General features: G+C 40.9%; 1 protein-coding gene across 2 annotated transcripts in view; it reads right to left on the bottom strand.

Moving 5' to 3' along the window:
* Positions 1-22,238, bottom strand: part of TENM1 (teneurin transmembrane protein 1) — a gene marked incomplete at its 3' end in the record, with an annotated part of 242,605 nt that overhangs the window by 13,659 nt on the left and 206,708 nt on the right. For both annotated transcript variants that reach the window (XM_080624671.1, XM_080624670.1), the window contains exons 22-25: positions 10,504-10,870; positions 8,215-8,725; positions 2,919-3,091; positions 967-1,202 (exon numbers count right to left, since the gene is read on the bottom strand). In XM_080624671.1, coding sequence (XP_080480797.1) covers positions 967-1,202; positions 2,919-3,091; positions 8,215-8,725; positions 10,504-10,870 — 1,287 coding nt within the window. The remainder of the gene's footprint in view (positions 1-966; positions 1,203-2,918; positions 3,092-8,214; positions 8,726-10,503; positions 10,871-22,238) is intronic.

Genomic DNA, 22,238 nt, shown 5'->3' on the forward strand with positions numbered 1-22,238 from the left:
GAGTCAATTTCAACACTAGAAAATACAAACTGCATAATAGGAAAACTCCGAAGGAAAACCATAAGACTATCCAGAGATTTTAATAACCATCTCTGTATTTTCAGTGCTAACAGATGTACCTTCTGAGACAATACCTATCCAGAAAGGTTGCAGTTCATAATGCAATATTTTTAAGGCCAAAATTCCCAGCTGTACTACTGGAACAGGCATTTTAAAGTGTACTCATGTGAAAACCAGAACTGATTTCATAAAAAACCTGTTCTGCAAGGTAGCAGTCTCTTTGAGCCTTAGTGTTACCTAATTGAATGCTGAATGTTTACCATCTGTCATTGTAATCTGTGAGTTCTCCTCACAGATGAAAACAAACCACGGATGCAATGTTAAAGTAAATCTTTATTGGAGCCATAGTGTAAGCCAGCCAGAGGGAGTGAAGGGTCTCAGAGTGAGTGGTACAGGGCTGAATACACAGCCTGAATGGATACACAGGGAGGCTCTGTGCCATTCTGGCTTGCAGGAGATGCAATAGCCAGGACACCCAAGGTTTGCCCAGTGAGACCCTGTCCCAGGCAGAAGCTGGCACCAGCTATTTTCCCAGAAGAAAGAGGGTTGATACGTCTGAGAGAGGCAGAATGGCTCTCAGAGAGAGGCTCCAACTCTGCTGCTGTGCCAGGATGCCTCATGCTTGGCTCATAGCTTCTTCCAAAGCCATAATCAAGTTCTTAATTGAAAAAGAAGAGGAGGAAAAAAAAGTAATTACGTCTTGAGGTCAAGTCTTACAACCAAAATCAAACAGAGTTCAAACACCCCTGTGACTGCTGGAAGAGTCTGATTTTGAAATTCATGGCTGCGGCCCACCATTGATATGAAGTTTCCATCACTGTTTTTACAGAGCAGAACATTTCAATGTGATTTTAGTTCAACGGCTTTCAAAAGGAACACTGCACTTTACACAAGAGGAAGCCTTACCCTTAGCCTTCTTTCAAACGTGGAGATACTGCCTTTGGTCTGCTCCCTCCTTTGCCTCCATTCAATGAGATTTGAGTTATGCTCTCCAGGAAGGGAGATATTGCACTTCCCTAAAGTGGGGCTGACAACCCCTGCTAGAATATGAGGCTCCGTGTTGAGCGTGATTTCCATCCCACTGGCAAAGGTGACTCTCAGAGACCCATCTGGGCTGACCCGGTAGATATTCTGTGTGTTATCTGTCAGAAAACAACCACCAAAAACAGGGAACACAGAAGAGCTCAGATCTCCAGATTTACAAGACAAGTATTATGTGCAACAGGGCTTTATCCCTATGTTACAGACAGCTGAACACACACCAACTACAGCATGATTTTCGCAACCTGTGACCTCTGGGCCTTCCCGTGTTCAAAGAGCTTTATGGTACATTTGGCCTGATGATTTCTGCTGTGAAGTTTTCCTACAGCAGGAATAAAGAATTTTTGCTTGCAGCTTAAAAGTATGTAAACCCATAGGCTGGGTTGGGCTCTTTTAACTCTTTGAAGAGGATAGTGTAATGCTTCACCGACTGCAATGAGTATCTGAGGTCAAGCATGAAACTTGGGACTACCAAAAGCATCCTTTTATAAAGCTGGTGCACACAGAAATAACTGGTCCAGCTCTTGAGACACGAATACGTGGAAAATAGTTGGGTATTTCAAAAAGTGAAGATAACAGATACTACATTAAAGAGACTTTGTGACTCAGATGTATTTCTGACTGACTAGTTGCTCACAGGGTGCTTCGTGATAGTTTCACAGAGATGTGCAAATATGCAAATTATATGAATTCATAAATATGATAGGTATAATAATAACTACATCTGTTCATTTCTGGCACTGCCCATACTGTGCTAGCACTTTCCTGAGACAGAATTTGGTAACATACTAACTTTGAGGAGTTTCAGATTTAAGGACAGACATACAATCAGCCAGTCGGGAGATGATGGACAGACCAGATGGGGTCACTTGGACAAAACCTGACAGGCAATACAACAATATAATATAATTATTTCCACTTATTCAGTGCTGTCTCTGCAATGCAATAGTGAAGAGGAATGAGTATCTTGTGAGGTGAGTTCTTCCTATTTGTTTCTTATAGATTAAAAGCTGAGAGGAAGAAAAATTCTGTGGTTTGCTCAGTTACAAACTTTTGCTATGGCAGATGTGGAAGGAAATCAGAGAGCAATTTCTCAGCACCTGCTGTCTTAAAGCCTGAACAATCCACTGACAACAAAAAATCAACAAGAAAAAAAAAACCCCAGATTGATTAAACTATATAAAACCAGAACTTTGGTGATGAATCTGCACAATCTGGAGGACACTGTGGCAATTCCATTAGGCAAAGAGTAAATACTTCTTGAGAGGTATGATACTGGCAGAGGAGTACTGGGGTGTCTACAGGGGCTGAGTCAAAATCTCATCCCAAGGCAGTCACCAGCAGAGGTGGGCCATACTGTAATCTTTCCTACAAGTGCTGTCATCACCAGAACACAGCACTACCAGAAAGAACTCACAGCATTAGCATTTCAGTGCTAAAACGTCAGTGGAGCATGTCATTCTTCTGGGCAGTATTTCTCAGAATAACAAATCTCAGTGTATTATAGGGCAGTCCAAGTCCTCAGATACTGAAGCAGAAAGTAGCACATAAAGCTTGAAGACATCAGAGGTTCCAGTAACAGGAATCTACCCATAGGACTCTTCTAGGAGGAAAAGAATTCACTCGTGGTTTGTTTCTAATTGGTACCCCAGGAGAATTTAAAGTAGTATCTAGCTATTTGTACTGAAGCAAAGAAGAAACAAATGAACTAATTCTAATGTCTTTTTTTTTTTTTTTGCAAGCATTTAAGAATGCAATAATATCTAGACTTTGAAACGTAATGATTAGGGAAGAAATAACAGAAATGCTTTAATTACCTTGTTTTAAAGTATATATTGTAGAGGTAGCTGAGAAGTTTGTGGCTGTGATCACATTCTCTCTGTTTGAAGTATCAAGTTCCACTCGCGTCAGCTTTTCAACATCGCTGTGAAAACTGCTGACCTCCCCAGTCGGGAAGGTTGCATTCGTCAGATGGCCATCAGAGTCATACCTGCAAGACATGATGTTAGAGAGCCATGAAATACATCATTATTGTCTTGTAGATACTCCTGAAAGGAAAAAAATAAAGGCAAACCAGTGAGAAGACTTGTCAACACTGTGCAATATATATAAAGATAAGAATTGGTCCCTTTATTCACTCAAAATGCATTCAATCCCTAATCCAAATTACTGCTTAGGCTCTTTTTCAGTGGTGCTGGATAAAACAGAACTGGGAATAGTATGAGATGCCACCTTCATCATGCAGCTTCTGCCAGAGGTTTCAGCACTGCACAGACGGTTGGGGCTTAGCCTGCTGGGATGTGATGCAGGATGGAGGCCACTGGAGGTCACTCGGTATTCAGGCAACCAACTCAGCCATCAAAAGGTGTTTTCTAACTCTTAAGTTTAAATAAAACCAATTTTTAGATTCTGCAGCACTCAAAACCTGCCTTTTGTTGATGATGTGTGAAGTACGTAATATGAATGGCGCATTTAAAAAGGGGACTTAAAGCGTAACAATAGCAATAAAATTAGATTGAAATCTGCAGCGATTAAGTTGCCTACATGGTTTTTACTCTTGTGTTACGTTTCCCATGGGCCTACTCAAATCAGCAGGAACTTCTCATCAAAAGTAACAGCACCAGAATCTAGAGCACCACATTTTAATTCACCTAAATTTTGTCAATCCTAAAGAAATTCTTTTAGTTTAAGGTACTTTAAGTGAATAGGGCCACGTTATGAGAAAATCAATAATTAATTCAAAAGCTCTGGAGCAGTGCTTCTAAGAGGTCTTTTCAGTTCTACAGATATTTTTGTTCTTACTGATGAACACAGAAAACAATGCAGAACATTGCTTGGTGCTTGATATTGTTTCATGTTAATGCCTCCCATCTTAAAAACCTTACTGATGCTAACATATTTTTATTCATCTATGACACTGCTGATACTGCAGATGTATTTGCATGAGTAAAACCAATTCTCATGTTCATAAAATAGAAATCTTTTTGTGCAGGTAGGAAAGCCTAATTAAGTTTTCATGTTTTATTAACTGTATCCTCTCAATGACAAAACACATCTTTAGTTGGTGTATCAACCGACAAAGCTGCGCTGCCTCCAATGGAGCTCTTCCAATTCACGTCAGCGGACGATCTGGCTATGTCTTTCACTTTAATGTGTTGGCATCATTTCGTTAGGATCTGCATTTCCCCCTAATTAGTCATGGAAAATCTATGTCACAAGAAGTATTGGCAAAAAAAAAAAGAAATAGAAAATTCAGGATTTTTTTCTCCTCCCCTCAAAACAAAAAGGAAAAAATAGGGCAGCTGTTCTTCTTAAATGCAACACTGGACAATGAACTGGTGACCATCTTGTGTTGTTTTTGACAAATAAATTAATCAAATGTTAAATACAATATAATCTCTCTCTCACCTCCTACTGCCCTCATATACATCCTGTGACTTATTTCCATTCTACACTTACTCTGGTTCTGTGCAAGTTGACTGGGTACTACACCCAGCGATTAAAATTGGCTCTGATACTACTTTTCTTCATTAGAAAACTCCATGAACATTGGGCACGTATACTTAATTTGCTGCTTGATCAAACAGATATGACAGCTTGCTGGGTTATTTGGATTTTCTATTGTAACACAGAAAATCCCCAAATAATTCATTTTTATGGTGTAAATGCAGCCAGTTTTTGGAATGCTTTTGTGCGCAAGACTTGGGATCCATCTTTGCTGAGGATCCAGTTGTGCTGCTGATATGGCTGCTGCTGAGACACAGAACTCCCTGTGTGACTGAAAATGGGATAAACTGTTACTAGATGGCTGGACAGATACAGTACTGAATTATAACGAGACTGGAGCGCATGCCAATGGGCTCTTACTCATGTAGACGGTCCCATTGACTTCAAGGAGAACACGCAGATGAGTGTATCAGTAACGATTCCCCAGCGTGATCATCCAAAGGGATTTTTTTTTTTCATTCCAGATTGCTCCAAGAAACTCAGCCCTCTGCAGACAGATTCTGCCACCTTCCATATAATGAATAGTAGCACACTGGGACTCAGCTCCTGTGGAGCAATGTCCTACCCATACTAATAGAGGCACAATCATGACATATTTCCTAATGTTAATTTGGGGCCCAGTTATGCCACTGTTAATCATGTCAGTGACCATTTAATCATGCAAATAATTGCATTGATTTCAGTACTCAGATGAGGAAGTGCTCACCAATATTTGAAATGCACACTTGGGGATATAGCTTCATAATCCATTTGCATTTCTATGTGTAGTACAGGTAAGAGTTATATCATTTCAAAGGGAAAGCGGTCTAATTAATTTTTTCAGAGAGAGCTACTTCTTGCAGGTGTTTTCTTGTCCTTGATTTAATAGAGGCCCAGTGCTCCCCCTCCCCTTTTACAGCTTCAATGGAACAATATTAAAAAATTCTAGATGACTGAAAATTGTACATTAGCTGTAATTTTATGCAAGAGCTCTTACAGTACTTCCATTCCATCAGATTAGAGCAGATGGATGACAAGTACTTTAGTAGGTGGTTTTCTACCTCTTAATAATTCCCCTCTTTGAGTGAATCTGACATATAGGTAGATGTTCTGAACAATTCATTATCTTGGCTCATATTCCCAACTATGATACGTGTTGTTAAACAAACTCATCCCTATTTCAGTTTGACAGTGACATGGGTTGAACTTTTGGATGTGAATGCAAATCTAGTTTAAACGGAGAAGATGACTCCAAGCAATCTGAAAGTTGCTCATACGGTATTTCTCTAAGCTCCAATACTATGTTCCTGTAAGTAACCCCTTCACAAAACCCCTGATTTTCAAACTCAAATTGGGTGTCAGTTCACAGTATGAGCTGTCTGGAAAAGAATGGCTGGTTAAAGAATAACTAAGGATCACCACGCCCCTGACCTATGTATGGCAGAAGGTGAGCAGCATCTCCTGAAGGCACATCTACTCACTGCAGTGCTCATTATAGTCAGTTGCCCCTTTGACTGCAGCAGGTTGGGTGACATTCTATCAGACACTCAGGAAATTGTAATATATTATGAAGATGACTTAAAATATTGGATTGAACATAAATATTAATGACATGCCTTCACCCTTAAATTGTGCTGTTGTTTTTGTAATGCTAATAATTGTAATTCTGTTAATTTCTAGAGTGGCAGTTAATTTCTAGTGTGCAGTCATGCAAAGTCTGGACAGCTCAAAGCGTCAGTGAGGACAGTTACCCAGCCTGCAGCTAAAGCTGTGAAAGTATAAAAACTGTTTAATCTAGCACTATCTCTTTGTGTTCCCCATACACATCATATCAATCCTTCCAAGGCACAGCTGTGTTAACAAATCTACATGACATACACTGGGAGGCACCTGCAAGCAGGTGAAGTCCTTTAAAAGATCTTACTATGCTTGAATCATACTTCAACAAACAACTTCTCAGAAGAAATCAGGAACAAGCAGTAATTGTGTGAAATGGTTTACACTCAGTGTCAGTAGGATAGAGTGAGACTACCAAGATTAAGAAGCACATGAATACAAATATTCTGCTCTAACATGGTCTAACAATCAAGTCCCTGCCACAATACATGGTGTTCAGTGTTTTAAGACGTAATAGGAATGACTTGGAGCTACTGTAAAAGCTTATTGAAAGCGTCATTGGTCCATGGTCTGGACTGATGCCATCCTCAAGTAGGGATTTAAATGGGTCACTCTCAGTGCTGAAATGATTCCAAAAAAGCATACATTTTAAGTCAGTTCTGCTCATAAAAGGTAACACTCAGATCAGTATTTAAACAGCACGAGGATAACAGTGAGCTTTGTCTTGTTGCAAGAGAATTTAAGTTTGTATCAATAGATGCCTGATAATAACAACTAAACCAAAAAAGGCCCTGTATGGTTTTTTTTTTCCCAGATCGTCAAAAATGCTCCTCTCTAACCGTTTATGCCCATGTTTACCATACTAACTTAGTCTTTGGCAGAATAACAGATGGAAAAACATCCCATTGAAAAAAAAATCCCAAGGACTAGGCAGCAGTTTTCTCTGCTTTTATCCTACTTCCATTTTAAGAAAACATAATTCTAAAACCCTATAATGATGGTGACTCAACCACCTCTCCAGGTGACTTGTGCAGTAAATTAATCCTCCTCAATGTGTTTTCTGTTCGTATCCAACCTGGATGGCTTTTCTTTTTAGTTTTTGACCATGAACAACTATACTCACAGAAAGCAGGAATTATTATCCTCCTCGGAGACTCTGAAGTAGTACTGCAATGTTAACATCTGATTTCCAGCCATCTCCTGTCACATCCTCAAATAGGGATTATGACAATTAGAGATAAGAAGAAATCCTGATACCTCACATCTCTTTATAAATAAAAATTGAACTTTTTCTAGGGTTGTTCTCTCTCTGGGACTAGATTGGGATGTTCTGACTACATCTTTAACTGCCTTTCTTTGCTCTTTTGGTCTCCTGAAGGTTTTGCTTACGTGCCCATTCCTACAGCTTGTATGTATAGTCTTTTTCTAGTAAATATCCTTTTTGTTATTATTGTATATCCTTTTTGTTTATTTATATCAAATTCATATCCAATACATCCAATTTGTTATAATTGTATATCCTGTTCCCCTGCTGATAAAGACAAGTTCATCCTTTGAATATTCCATCCACTGAGATTCTCAATTGCCTTTGCAACACTCCCTTCTCTGATCAGAATGCATTATTTCTCATTTTTGCCCTCCTCAGGAATTTTGCCAATTCCTGATTCACATCACAACTTGCCTCTACTTCTTTAGTTACAAAAAAAATCCACAATATTTTCATTTAAAGAAACAAATTCACAATAATAAAGTGCAAATGAAACATAATATCAAGCAGTTTCTGCTACATTTAATGAGCACTATGTCCAGAGCTTTCACAATATGACAGGCTTCAACACTTAAGAAATGGCAGTGTTTAATTTTAAAAGCTTTTGCAACAGAATAGCTCGTCCTTCTCATGCAGGGTTAGTAGCAGGGTGTCTTTTTAAATTATTAGAACTGACTAAAAAAAAATCAACATTCATTTAAAATCAGGTTCTTGACATCAGACATTTAATGTCATGGACTTACTCATACACTGTTGTCCATCCATTTTCATCGCTCTTGGTTGCTAAAAGCCCTGTGTTTCCAGGGTATGTCATCAGAGCCAAGTTGTAGCCTTGGGCATAAACTCTTTTCAGAACCCCATTGCTGCTTATTGTCAGCCAGTACACCTGCCCCCCTGGCACCACGATCCACAGGGGCAGCCCGCTCGTGTCTCTGCGGATGTGAACTGAGTTCCCATTGCTGCTGGTGATGGTGCCAATATCTCCTTCCCCACTGTAGGTGAAGTTGTAAATGTAGTCCCTCGTTATGAGGTTCAGTGTGTGCAGGTGGGTGCCGTTGATGGTGAACTGATACAATTCTTGGTCCGCTGGTGATGCGATCTCATACATGTTCGTGTCACTGAGGTGAGCCTTGTTTCGGCTGACTGCACGGATGCGAACATTGCCAAGGTCTGCTATGTACAGTGTGTCATCAGGAGAGACTGCTAGAGAAGAAGGTGCCTTCAGCTTTGCATCTTTGGCATAGCCACCATCACCTGAGGGAGAAATGGTAATTTTAGTAATCCATAATGTCCGTATTTAAGCTGATCCCCTAAGCCTGACACACTGTTTCTCCTCAGTATCACTTACAGGTCAATAAAACAAGATCTTCTTCCAACTCATTAAATCCCTATTATCTAAGGTTGGTGCAATTCTAAATTACTTGCAATGAAGACAAACAAGAATATAAATTATCTAATTTACAACATTTTTGCTAAGCCCAAAACCCTGCTGCTCAGGAAAGCTTTAAGGGCAAAACTGTGAAAGAAAAAGACATGACACCTGAGTTTTTATTCTGTACTTTCTGTCTGTTGGCATGTAGTTACAGTAGAATTGTGTTACAAACAAAACAAAGAGAAAATAAACCCCAGTAATTCAGCTAAAATGACACTGAAGGAAATATTAATTTGTACTTTATAAAACCTCAACTCTACAGGAAAACAAACCAAGAACATTAGCCCAAAAGCACCTTGAGAAACCCCACCTTCCAGTATCACTTGATAATTTATTTGGTTTGTGTATTTTAAGGTTTGAGGAGGATATCTGTGTTATCATGGGCTGTATATGCATATCCAAATGAATTTACATGAGCAGGATTTTCTGTAACTAACAAGATAATGTATTAAACCTCACTCTTAGAGCGAAACACATTACTGTTTGTATTGCTCTCCTTCTCCTGACTGAGAAATTAACTCTGCTGGAGAGTCTGAGCATGCCCTATGCTTCCTTGGAGATGGACAAATGAGCTGATCTTTCTGCCAAGCAGACCCTGCCTTTCACCACCCCAGCCCTGGCACAATCCTTAGAGATGTCACAATTTCTCATTTTTTAGCCCTGAGGGGAGTTTCCCTCAACATGAACCTGAACAGGATTCTTTTCACTGCTCTGCCATAGTTGGCAGCACTTCCAATGCACATGGGGCTTTGATTATCATTACAATGCTGGGTCAGCAACACACCTTCTCTGGAACACCATTTACATTTTTTGCTCTCCATCATTGACATACTTAATGTTTTCTTGTCAGTAATTAACCTTTTACTTGAAATGAGAGGCTTAAGAATTATGATGACATTATGGAGCTGAACACAGCGGTCCTTCGAGATGACAAGATGACAACATACTGCATACCTCTGCATACAGGAATGCTGTCCTTTGCCTCATTATGAAATATGTTTCCATCAAAAAAAGTGCTAAATTTGTTTTGGTGCATGCAGGGAGAGGGGCTGTGCTGCTGAGCACGCCAGTAGTGCAGCACAGGCCTGGTACTGGCTGTTCCAGTTCAAAACACACAAAGAAAGCACTGAACATTATGTGTCTGCATCATTTTGCTGGCTGTGCAGTGTGATGCAAGCAATAGGAAGCCAGAAGCTAGTGTCTTTCACGTGATGTGAAACACCTTGGTGCTCTTCTTGGTGGGAAGGGATGCCGGGTCCGGTAGCAATCTGCACTGGGGCTGGTATCATCTTCAACAAGGGCAAACATAGCTGACACAGAAAGGCAGGCTTAGAGCTAAACTGAGTTTTGAACTGAGTGTAACCTCTCTACGAAAAGTGGAATGGCAAAGATGACCCTGCGGTTCCTCCAGTGCCAACTGGAAGACTCACTTCTGTGAATAAAACAGATTAAATCCACAAAGAGCTGCTGATATGGTTTTCTGCTTTCCAAGGAAACTGAATTATTACTCCTCTCTTCTTCCCCTTACTGCTCTGCAATCTGCAGCTGTGCCAAGGGATATTAACAGGTAAGAGACAGGAAATACCTAGCATCTCCTTACCTGAAAAACAGTCACAATTAGGATCAATCTTGCAGTCGCAATCTGATGGGGCTCCAGCTATGATAGAGATCTCACCATTGGTTGTGACCTGTTGTATACGGTTGATCTTTCTTTCGTCTGTCTCTGCAATGTAGAGTATGCCACTGTGAGACACAGCGATTGCCCTGGCTGACTCCAGGGTCGAGTGGATGGCCACCTTGCTGACAATGAAGTGGTCGATGCCTGGCACCTGGCAGTGAATGGGGCGCCCAGCAATAATTCGCACACGCCTGTTCTCAGAGATCTGCAGGACGATGTTGTTGTCCAGCACATACAGTGAGTTATCCAGAGGGTTCACGGTGAGGTCTGTTGGCCACTCTAATCGCACCTGGGAAAAAAGAATTAAGGGAAAGGCAGGGAAAAAAAGAGAAAAGAATGATTAAGACAGCAAGGCAGCTTCATTCAGCCGTATCTGATCACCATGTCATCAAGGCACTCGGTGGATTTACCCAGCACTGCTTCTCTAGTATTTACTTTTAACTGGGTTTGGCAGAAGAAGTTTCAATAAGCATAATCCTTCTGAGGTCCAGCTTTGGCATGGAGCAAAACTTGATGCAAAAAGTAATTTAGCACCCTCTGAGAGCTATTTGCACAACTCCATTAAGGTGAGAATTTTATTATACCTAAAATGCAGTCATGCAAATAAAAACACACTCTTCATGTCATGCAACATCAGCCAGAAAATTTTCCAGGTCTGACTGTTATTGTTTCAACATGGCAGTCAACGCTGGCAGGGTGGAAAACAGTTAGAGACTGTCAATGTCCTAACGCTTTAATTGACTGTTAGTACAAAAGGAAAATGCCATACTAGAAAAGTATGACACATTTCTACAATTTATTTACTAAGCAAGAAATGTTAATAAGACTTATATGCCACAAGAAATATAAGCTCGTTAATTCTTTGTAACATAATAATACACCAATATATCACATTTCACATGATACAGGAGCTAAGCTGCAATTATTTATAATGCTTTTGCTTTGTGAATTCAGTATTTCAGTCATGGATTAAATAAACTCTTCACACTTAAGGTTAGCTTTTTGCCTTTTTCCATGCAGGTGAGAGTGCCAACCAAACAGTTTCCAAACCACATTGGAGGAGATACAAGAAGAATGACCTCACTCATCTGATTCCAGTTGCGTCAGGATCTGGAGGAATTAAACGTGCTCCCAATAAAAGGTGGGGCTGCCTGTCCACCTGGAAGACCACCAGTATGTTGGATGCTGACTGTATCATGTACTGACCAGAGCTTCAACATCCTCCTATTGAGAAAGCTCAATAGGTACTGCATGATTGCTGACTCGGGAAACAACAACAGAGTAGACTGGTCCCTCTTCTCAGTTAATGGCCAGTGGAGGATTTGGACTGCAGCTTGTCTATGGAAAGGTCAGAGAACAACTGAGCCACTGAGATTGCAAGACAGCCTATTTTCATCTGTCTTGGGGTGCTCTGCTTGTTGTCCTTCACAAAGAGATGGCTGCTTGTATCCAAGTGGAATCTTTCTGGACTAAATATTTCAATCAGAAGAGAATAAATACCAGGTTAAAATGTAAAGGGTTTTTATGCTTTACATGTTACAGAGGCTTTTACTATTTCATTTTCTGGTTTTGTTGATGGTTTTTCTCATTTTCCACTGCACTAATTAAAAGATCTATGAATGTAGAGACCGCAGATGCTAATATAATACTCAGCAGTGAAGAATAACATATGGTACAGTGCATGGCCATCGCAAGCCACCTGCTTGCCTGGGGTCAGCTCAGGAACCAGGCTGGAGGCCAAGTCTCTCCCTTTGTCAAGCATCAGTATTTCCTCAATAATCTCATTTCAGAAGTACATTGCTGTTTTGATAATCAATGTTTTAATAAAGCAAAGGCATTGTGGCTACCATGTCTCATCCTGCGCGGTTACATGGTGCACCACACAATTATGAAGGCTCATAGAGTAATCTAATTCCTCCTTGTGCCCAGTCCATTTTACTACACATAATAATAACTGGCATTAAGACTAATGCTGTCGGGTTCAAGATCTCCTCTGAACCAGGTGGCAGAGCCCTTCCAAATGATGATAAATGTGGTGAAGCAGTTGGAAACAGATTCCTCCCACAAAGGTCCTGATTTCTGTGTGTGTGTGACTGCCTGGATTCCACCCTCTGCGCTAGGGCTGGTTACACACTGCTGCTAACTCATGCTTCAACTGGGAGTTCACTGGGACACCAAATAAAACCATTTAGTTAGCATAAAGATCTCTACAAAGCTATCTTCAGGAAACCTGGAAAAAACCGTACTTGCAATGTACCTTTAATGCAGAATATTTGATTGCTCTATCAAAGTAAATGGATTATTTTTAATGGGAAACAGACGCCTTCAACTTTAATGGCCTCCTTCACAGATCACTCTGCTGTAACAATAATCTTTGATTAACTGTAACTAGATTATTCATGATAAAAACTTTGGCCTGGAATTATCTATTGTTGCCATAATGACTCAATATAGCACCTGCCATGTCTTAATAGTTGGTTTTCCTTTGTGGACCAGCAACATTTTCTTTGCCCAGTGAATAAGTTGAATTCCTCCCACTGTGAAGGCATGACCGATGTCTTGCAGATAAACAAGGACTGGTGTGGGCCAAACCAACTTTTTCTCAGGTTGATTTAAGGCTGATTTTGTCTACTCAGATAGAATAAACTTGTATGCAGCTGTCCACTTCACTTGCAGCAAGGCACCTAAAGCTTATTCTTAACAGCTGCTAACTGCAAGCACATTTGTTTTCATACTAATCACATCTGTAAATCTAGCTGCATTCTGGCAAAAGTAAATAAAATTTAAGTTGCGAACATCTAAACAGTTTTGGTTGCTACACCAGAACTGTTGCCTAGCTCTCTGCTCTGCAAAGCTAACAGAAGGCATGGCTACAGCTTCTCTTTCTTGGGTTTAAAGCAGTCATGGATGTATTAATGCTTTAAACCCAGCTGAAATATTAAAGGTAGCATGTATCTGTCTGGAGACTGCAGCATAAAAACCAGCTGCTGCTCACTCCAAGCTTATGCTAGTGCAGCTGGAGGTGAAAAAAGGTGAAATAGGTCAACTAAACTCAAACACGCACATAAACACAAACCATTCAACATCCCTAATCTGAGGGACAACTGCAGATTTAGAAAAAAATCTGCACTGTTCTTGTTAGGAAGAGCCTTCACCCATCTTACGCTGGGGCTCCTGCAGTCCCACCCCATCCCTTCTCCCAGTGCAGCCCCCAGCAGCAAGGCCAGTGCTTAATGCGGCCCTACAGAGAGCAGGTTAAGGATAGTTTGCTGCCTAAAAACTAATCACCTAAATCAGCTTAAGCTGAAGTGTAACTGCACCCTCAGGTTCACTGTTGCCTTGAAAAGTCACCAGTTGTTTCTTTTCTTTTTAAGCAAGCTGCCCTCTGGCAGGTTTCTGTGACCAAACCATCAGTTGTGCTTCATTCAAAACCAATAAACATATTACACAGAAGAACTTCAATTCTCATCTGATATCACTGTGCCTATTAAAAAGTTTTCCCAGACAAAATCTCAGTTAGGATAAGAATATTAAATCAGTTAATATACTTTTAAATTTGAAGCAGTTCTTCACAAGCCCCTGTAAAAAGTCCTCCCCCATGTACATGTATTTTTCTTATAACTCAAAATTGGGCCAATTGCAAGTATTTTTCTTATATTTAGTGGGCTCTTTTTTTGAGCAGTGTACAGAAACAGTACTCATGATTATCCCATTCTAAATGGACAGACAAGGTTTGTTCAGGAGCAGTCAGCTCCTCACACCCTTCACAGACTGAAATTTTCAGGTGACAATTCTGTTTTGGTTCATGGCAGACTGAGTATTTGCAATGGAAATCACTGCCGAAACAAGTGAGCCTGTGAGCAATGAGACCTTTGCATGTAAGTATTAACATGTCAACTTTCGTGGCAATTCAGCATTTAACTGTCAACATAAAGGCTCCAGCTATATCTAATAATCAACCTCTGGTTTAGAAGTGCAAAATTAACACCTACTAAAACTTTTTTCCTGACAAGTGTTCCAGAAAACACAAAGTACACTAAGGCAGCTTTGGTTTAAATGAATTTTCACTGGGAAATCTACGTTTAGGTAGATAAATAACCCTCATACCTGAATGGTATTTTTTGTATTTGTTTCTTTCTTGAAAAATACACATGTTCTTGTATAACTGTCTATCTACTTGTATATCTGGTTTCAAGGTATTTATTTTTCTGTGCTAAGTTGACCCTGGCTGGACACTAGGTACCCACCAAAGCTGCTCCATCAGTCCCCTCCTAGCTGGACAGGGGAGAGAAAATGTATGGAAAGGCTCGTGGGTCAAGATATAGACAGAGAGAGCTCACTCACCAATTACCGTCATGGGCAAAACAGGCCCAACTTGGGGAAATTAATTTAATTTATTACCAATCAAATCAGAGTAGGGTAATAAAAAATAAACCCTAAATCTCAAGAACACCTTCCCCCCACCCCTCCCTTCTTCCTGGGCTCAACTTCATTCCTAATTTCTCTACCTTCCTCCCCCCAAGTGGCAGAGGGACATGGTGAATGGGGGCTGTGATCAATTCATCACATATTGTCTCTTCCACTCCTTCCTCCTCATGGGAAGATTCCTCACACTCTTCCCCTGCTCCAGCATGGGGTCCTTCCCATAGGAGACATTCAGATTCCTCCAATATGAACCCTCCCACGGTCTGCAGTTCTCTGCAAGCTTCTCCATTGTGGATCCCTCCCATGCAGTGCAGTCCTTCAGGAACAGACTGCTCCATCGTGGGTCCTTTGTGGTGGGAAGCTTCTCACATAAGCCACCCCTGCAGCCCCCCTGCTACCAAAACCTTGCCATGCAAACCCAATACATTTCCCACAGCAAAGCTTTACAACTATAAGATTTTTTTAAAGTAGCACTGATAGGAGAGCCTGTACTCATGTACATCTTAGACATACACACCTGCACATGTACACACGTTCAAGTGTTAGGTTATAAAGAATATTGTTTTACTTTTGGTTCTGATGATATGGCTGAAAGTTTCTGCACATTTTCCATGACATTTGCATGGCTGTGGTATTTTTGGTACTCTTTTAAACAAAACAGATCAAAGAAATTCTACTGTTCACATCAAAGTAAGAAAAGTAAAGGGGGAAAAAATTATCCTTGTCTGCAGATGCTGGTTTCAAGAGCTTAACTGTTTGGTTGCAGGGGTAAATTTCACTGGGATAAGTTTCATTTATCATGGATTAAAAGAAGCCGCATAAATCCCTAAAAAGGCTTCACCATTGCTTTGATTTCTTGCCATGCATTGCTTGTATATTTTGATTCAATTTCATGTAGTAGCATGAAATTCATGCCAAAATTTTTCTGATAGTCCTGACTGATGGATTATTTCCTATCAGTATTGCTCAGCTTCAAGCACTTCTGTTTATGCTACCTTTGCCTTTATTCAGCTCTGCGATATGCATTTTCAAACCTGATCGTAGGCCCTTCCATATTCCTTTTTCACTGGTAACTTCCTTTTTTCATCTCCTCTTATTTATACTCACTTCAGTTGTGGTTTCCAGGCCAAACCCTTTTACTCACCACAACGTACTTTTACATAGCATTCTTCTCTCTTCCTGTTCAAACCCTTCTTTCTCCTTCCTTCTGGGAGTGAAACGGCTCGGAGGAAGGGCTCACACAGGTGGTCCATTAGAAGGGAGTCTGCAGTTTACAAGGTGAAAGGAGACCGGTTCTGCTTCCCTGAACTTTTCACAGGGTGTCTCACTACATGTATTTCTCTCTATTTTCCCACAGTTGACAAGCATGGATATTTTTTCATCATTTTCTGTCAGTTTGCTCTCACTTCTGGGCTCTTCCTTCTGTTGACACTGACACTGTCAGCTCCTCTCAGCAGCTTAGCTTCTTTCTTAATGGCACACAGAGACACAATTCTGCTCCTGCGGTCTGATACCGGGGAACCCTTCCCCATGGTGGGATTATAGGCTCCTGGCATGCTGCAGGAGCCTTTGCTTCTCATTCTCCTGATGCTGCATATTACAACATGCAGAATTACACAGTTCAGCTGTAGCAGTCCCTGCTCTAAACTTCACAAATGTTGCTCTCTCTGCATTCACTGTTCCCCAGTGAAAAACCCAAATAAATGAATTTTGCAGCCTAACGACCACCATTTTCTACCCTGTGCTGGGAAAGCAGCTGTGGCACATTTACAGATGCAGCTCAGAAGTCTGAGGCCACCAGTTCTCCAGGATCATGGCTTGGGAAGTCTCTTCATGAACCTGCCTTTGCCATCAGTTATTTCCAGTGGATGAGACACCCAGCACAGGAATGTAAAGGCAAGGCATCAATTCAACAGTTTTCACTGCTCGTCTTCGCTTCACTTGCCAAGATATTCGCTGTGCTCTCACTTTCCAGCTTTCTTCTTGTTTCATAATTTCTTTTTTATGATTTTCTTTTTCTGCTTCACAACTTCAAAGACTGTATCTTGGGTCTACTAAATCAATAGGAAAAGTTGATTTCTATGGGGAGAGGTTTCACACTGCCTTTATTTAACAAGAGAGGGACTATTATCCAGAATCACATAAGCCCATTGACTATGAAAATCAATGGGATTTAAGATTCCTAAGCCATTTAAGTCTGTTTAAACATGGTACCCATGGTTTATACGGGCTATGAATGAACGTTTCTTTAAATGCCCAGAAGGAATTCATAAAGCACTTTGAGCAGACCGGTACCTCTGAGAGGAGGAGTCTAAGACTCTTCAATTAAAATATCTCAAAATAGACAATGAATATGAATCTAACCCAAACGTATCTCCAGTGCTGGAGTGGGAATAGATGTCCTCCAAACATACCATTACAGCTCATCTGCACAGCCAAAAGGACAGAGTGAGACCAGGTGGAAATCTAGCTAACAACAGGACTGTTTCCATTTCGCCTCGCTTTCTAACTCGAGTTTTCAGGTCCTGGCACTTGTCAGATGAGACGGCACAAAAATAAAGTTGCATAAATCTTAATAAATCTCTCACTGCTGTTGGCCTCATCTTTCCATTTTGGGCTCAGAAATTCTGGATACAGAAAGCCAGTGTGCTGCCAATGCAGAAAAGGTGGGAGGAAGATCTTGAAAAGCTTTAATTGAGGCAGTAATTAACAGCTGTTTGAGAACAGCGAGAGGCTGGAGCTAGTACATTACCATGTCTTCTGTTTCCAGTAACTACTGAGCTTCGTAAAAGCATCTGGCCTGAAAACTGGGAGGAAGAGAGGATACGTAGAAATGAAATTTCCCAAACTGAAAAAAGCGAAGAAAGCGTAAGCCCTGCATTTGAGCAACACCAGCCACCGTGAATGTATCAACCAAGTAATAGCCATAATTAAATTGGTTCCTTATGACTCTGCCCTGAACCCTTGAAATTTAAAAACTGAAATTTAATTGAAATTTAAATAAATTATTGAAATCAAAATTTCCTGCAGATCAGTGCCTGTCTTACTGGGATCATGACCTCTGACAACAGCACTGCTCCTCAGGGCAGTGCTCCTTTGTCCCCAGGGCTGGGCAGTAAGTGAGACTTGGGGAAGCAAAGGATGAGGAGCTGCTGCCAGGTTTCCAGCTGGGCATGTGAGAGCTGCAGCTGTCTCCTCAGCTGGATCAGGGCTACAAAACACATTCCTGCAAGGATCAGAACAAATGCTAACACCACAGCTTTCACAAGAAAATGGAAATTCACTTCTGTGGTTTAAGCTTTCCCTTAAGAGTTACACCATTAAACTCACAAACACAGCTTCTGCAAGGGAAAGAAAGAAGGATGGGGAAAATAAGATATTCTGCGCTACACGTTTATGGCGGGGCATCTTCTATGGCAAATTCGTACAACAATACACAATTCAATAGTAAGAGCTGTTTAAAAACCATTGTAAGAGTGCACTAATTCTTTACTGAACTGTAGCAGAAAGTTAAAGCAATACAACTATAGAAAAGTTTGATTTTTAACTTTAAATTAGACCTTTTCTTTCCACATGGGCATAAAAATTCTAGGCAGAAAAAGCAACTGCATTAATTGGAATCCTTACTTTTACAGAAATTAGGATCAAGATTAATTATTATCATGACATGATTTTCTGCAACTGATTTTTCACAAGTATTTACCCAATAGATATTTCAACGGAGCAAAATGAATGTAATCTAACTGGCTGTCATGCTGCATTGAAAGCAAACACATACTGCTGTTAGGCTCCAAACACTTAATAGAAAATTAAGCATCTTGCATTTTGCAGAGCAAACAAGACAACTGCATTGCATGCTGGAATCCTTCCATGTGAGCATTTACATTGATTAGGTACTCGCAAGAAAACGTACTGGAGAGTGCTTGATTCTAGTCTGAGACTGTAAGCAGGCACTCAGCTTGAAATTTCTGCCAGCTAAGGGCATTGATTACTGCTGTGATGCATATTTGGATATGCATTGTCAGACTGCCACAAAAGCTTACAAGGATAAAGTTTAGGACTAATTTTTTTTCAAGTAGAATTCAAGAAATACCACTCAGCTAAATAATGCATCTCAAGCCTGGGACAGATACAGCCTGGATCTAAAAGGAGAGGCACTCAGTTCTCTCACCTTCCAAAAAGGCTCTAGACAAACATTCTAAAAGTGTGCCTAAAGTTAGGTTTTCAACAGGTTCCTCATCAGATAGCTAAGTAGTTTTTGATTTTCAGTAGCTGAGCTCTAGATCTATAAAGGCAGAGAAAGGCTCCAGACCTAGAAGGGCTCAGGAAAGCTCTACAAAGCCTCTTCCAAAACCGAACAGCAACTCCCCCCCCCGGCAATGGGTGCAGTATATGGAGGTGCAGGAGGCCCTAGAAGGGGTCCCTGCAAAGTTCTGTGTTCAGAAAGGGTCCATAAGGGTGCTAGATCTAGGAAAGCATGCTGAGCTAGAAAGGGTGGCAAAGAAGTGCTGAGAAAAAGCTCTAAAAGGCTTCCAAGCCATCACAAGAAAAGCAGTATCTAGTGAGTCTCCAGACATGCTCCAGAAGCAATAAATGCCTGTGCCCTGTCCCCTCCCAGCTCTTGATCTAGAAAGGCCCAAGATCTACAAAGGTGCTAGATGTCTTCAGGAAGGCTCTCAAAACCTCTAGCAAAGTCCTAAATCTCTGGATCTCATGCTTTTAGCAATTCCTAGATCTAGAAAGCAGTAAGAACAGGGCTAGATCTAGAAACATCCTTTTAAAACAACTTTTCCTTTAAACCAAATCCAAAGACTTAAGCAAATAGCTTCAGTTATAAACCCTTCTGGCTCAATGGGACCATTCTGAAGCACTGGAATGGGTTGCCCAGGGAAGCCGTGAATGCTCCATTCCTGGCAGGGTTCAAGTCCAGGTTGGACAGAGCCTTGGGTGACATGGTTTAGGGTGAGGTGTCCCTGCCCATGGCAGGGGGGTTGGAACTAGATGATCTTAAGGTCCTTTCTAACCCAAACCATTCCATGATTCTATACAAAAGTAATTTCACGATTAAATTAGTTCCTTATGACTAGGCTACTTACACCAAGTTTCAACCACTTGACCTCTCCTGATTCCCCTGATTTTTGGCATGCCTTTTGCGAGCCAGCTGACACACTTCTTACAGTTCATAGTAGTAATGGCAAAAAACATGTTGGCTTTGTTGTCACTATTGACACTGACACAGAAATATAACTGTGAATTGGCAAGAAAAATAGAAGAAAAAAGAAATACATATGGATGGAGGACCTAAAGGGTTTTACATCATATCATGACTTTCCCCAGTTCTCACCAGAGACAGCTACATGCTGTTCAGTTCCCTGTTTTGCTTTGAGAAGTTGATTGAATGGCTATTGAGTGATGTTCAGACATTTATGATTTTCCTGCAACGTGACCTACATTGCTAAACTTCATAAATTTATTCTCCAAGGCAGTGTATCATTTTGCATGCCATATCCCTCCCAAAGGAACCTATCAGCGGGAGATGAGGCCCAGTTTGTAAAAGCTGAATGTCCTTCAGACATTTTTAGCTAATTTGTTTGTAAATGTGAGTGTTATTGTCAGAGTAACATACTGCATAAAATGGTGCTCTCTATCATTCTGTTTGCCGCTCTCTGTGGCCTAAACTTCATAATGCACAGCTATAAACGTCATCTCTGTATGGCACGCTACAAATGGATACAACTGATTTCTGTCTTGACATTTGCGTATATTTTCCTCCGCTGACACAATGTTTTTCCATTTTTTTTTCCTTGGCACAAACAGGGGTAGAAAGGATGCTGAAGAAAACATGGTATCATGAGGAGGAGAAATCAGGCATTCTCAGCTGTCACTGCCCAGGCTGCAGCTCCTGCCACGTTACTCCTGTGATTGTCACAGCTTACTTTCATTTGACTTCAGCAGCTTGTAAGCATAACTCAGGGCAAGCTTAGTGCTAATAATGATACTGGAAATATCACTAATACCTCTGAAGCAACAGTTCCTGGTACTAAAACCTTTTCAGTCTTTGTTTATAACCAGCTTTGAGACCCAAGTAGTACCCAGAGAGCAAGGGAACAACACCCTCAAGAGTTCCCTTGTGCTGACATGCTTCAAAGTCCTGCCCTTTGTAAGCTGCTATTATAACAGTGTTGTTTTGACAGGCTCTGCAGACTTCCCAGTTCCCCCTAGCACCTGGAGCAATTTGCAAGCCAGAAGTATCGCTGTGTGGGCTTTTTTGACCCCCCTTCCATCGATTACTGCAGTGCAATGCTCTCTTTCAGTCATACAACCATACCCACACTTTCTTTTATAGCTCTCAAATGCAGAAGTTTGCAGCTATGTAAAATTCCAATGACCTGATGATACAATTAAATGACTATATAGCTTTTTTTCCACTTACACTGATTTTATGCCTTTATTTCTGTAAGCTGTCTCCTGATCTGTGCTGTTGTGAGGACAGACCAGGAGTTCAAAGACCAGTCCTCACTCCTCCAAGATGTAGGGCAATCTTCCTCTGGCCTCATCAGTGCAACAATTTCTATCCCAGCAGTGTGTGACATTGCTGCAGGATGGACACCACCACCTCTGGTGTCTGCTGCCCTCAAACCTGCCTGTACTCAAAACTCTGGACTTGTGCCAGCCTGTTTGGTCTCCCTTCCCCTAAGGATGTGCAGCATTTCCAAATCCCCAAACCAATCTGAAAGGCTTGGAAACTCAATTATTACTGTCATTCACTTCATAACACATAAAACCCGTTAGATCTTTCGGTCCTTTACCCCATTGATGTGTGAAGGGTTGGTTGGTGAGAGCAGAGCAACATTCATACAGTACCCTGACAATCTTAAGAAAATTGGTTCATGTAGGAGTTGCCTCCATCAAAGCAGATATGTCTTAAATCACTGAGAGGCCTTGTTATTAGTGGATGTAGATGAACAACTGGTTTAAAAGAAAAGGAGGGGCACTGCCTGCTTGGTCTGCCTCTGCATGCTCTCATCATCATCTACATTCCCTCCTCAGCAGACCTTCTTTGGGACTGGGCTCCAGGATATCAGGGATAAGCTTTCGCTACCTGATTACTAATGGCTAGTTCTGCTGTGTATGTAAAAATCATATATACATATATGTATACAGACATAGTTATATATGCATATATAGGTATGTATTATGTGTGTACATATATATATATTCTTCACACATAT

This window comes from Psittacula echo (assembly GCF_963264785.1).
Source record: "Psittacula echo genome assembly, chromosome: 8".
Taxonomy (NCBI): Eukaryota; Metazoa; Chordata; class Aves; order Psittaciformes; family Psittacidae; genus Psittacula; species Psittacula echo.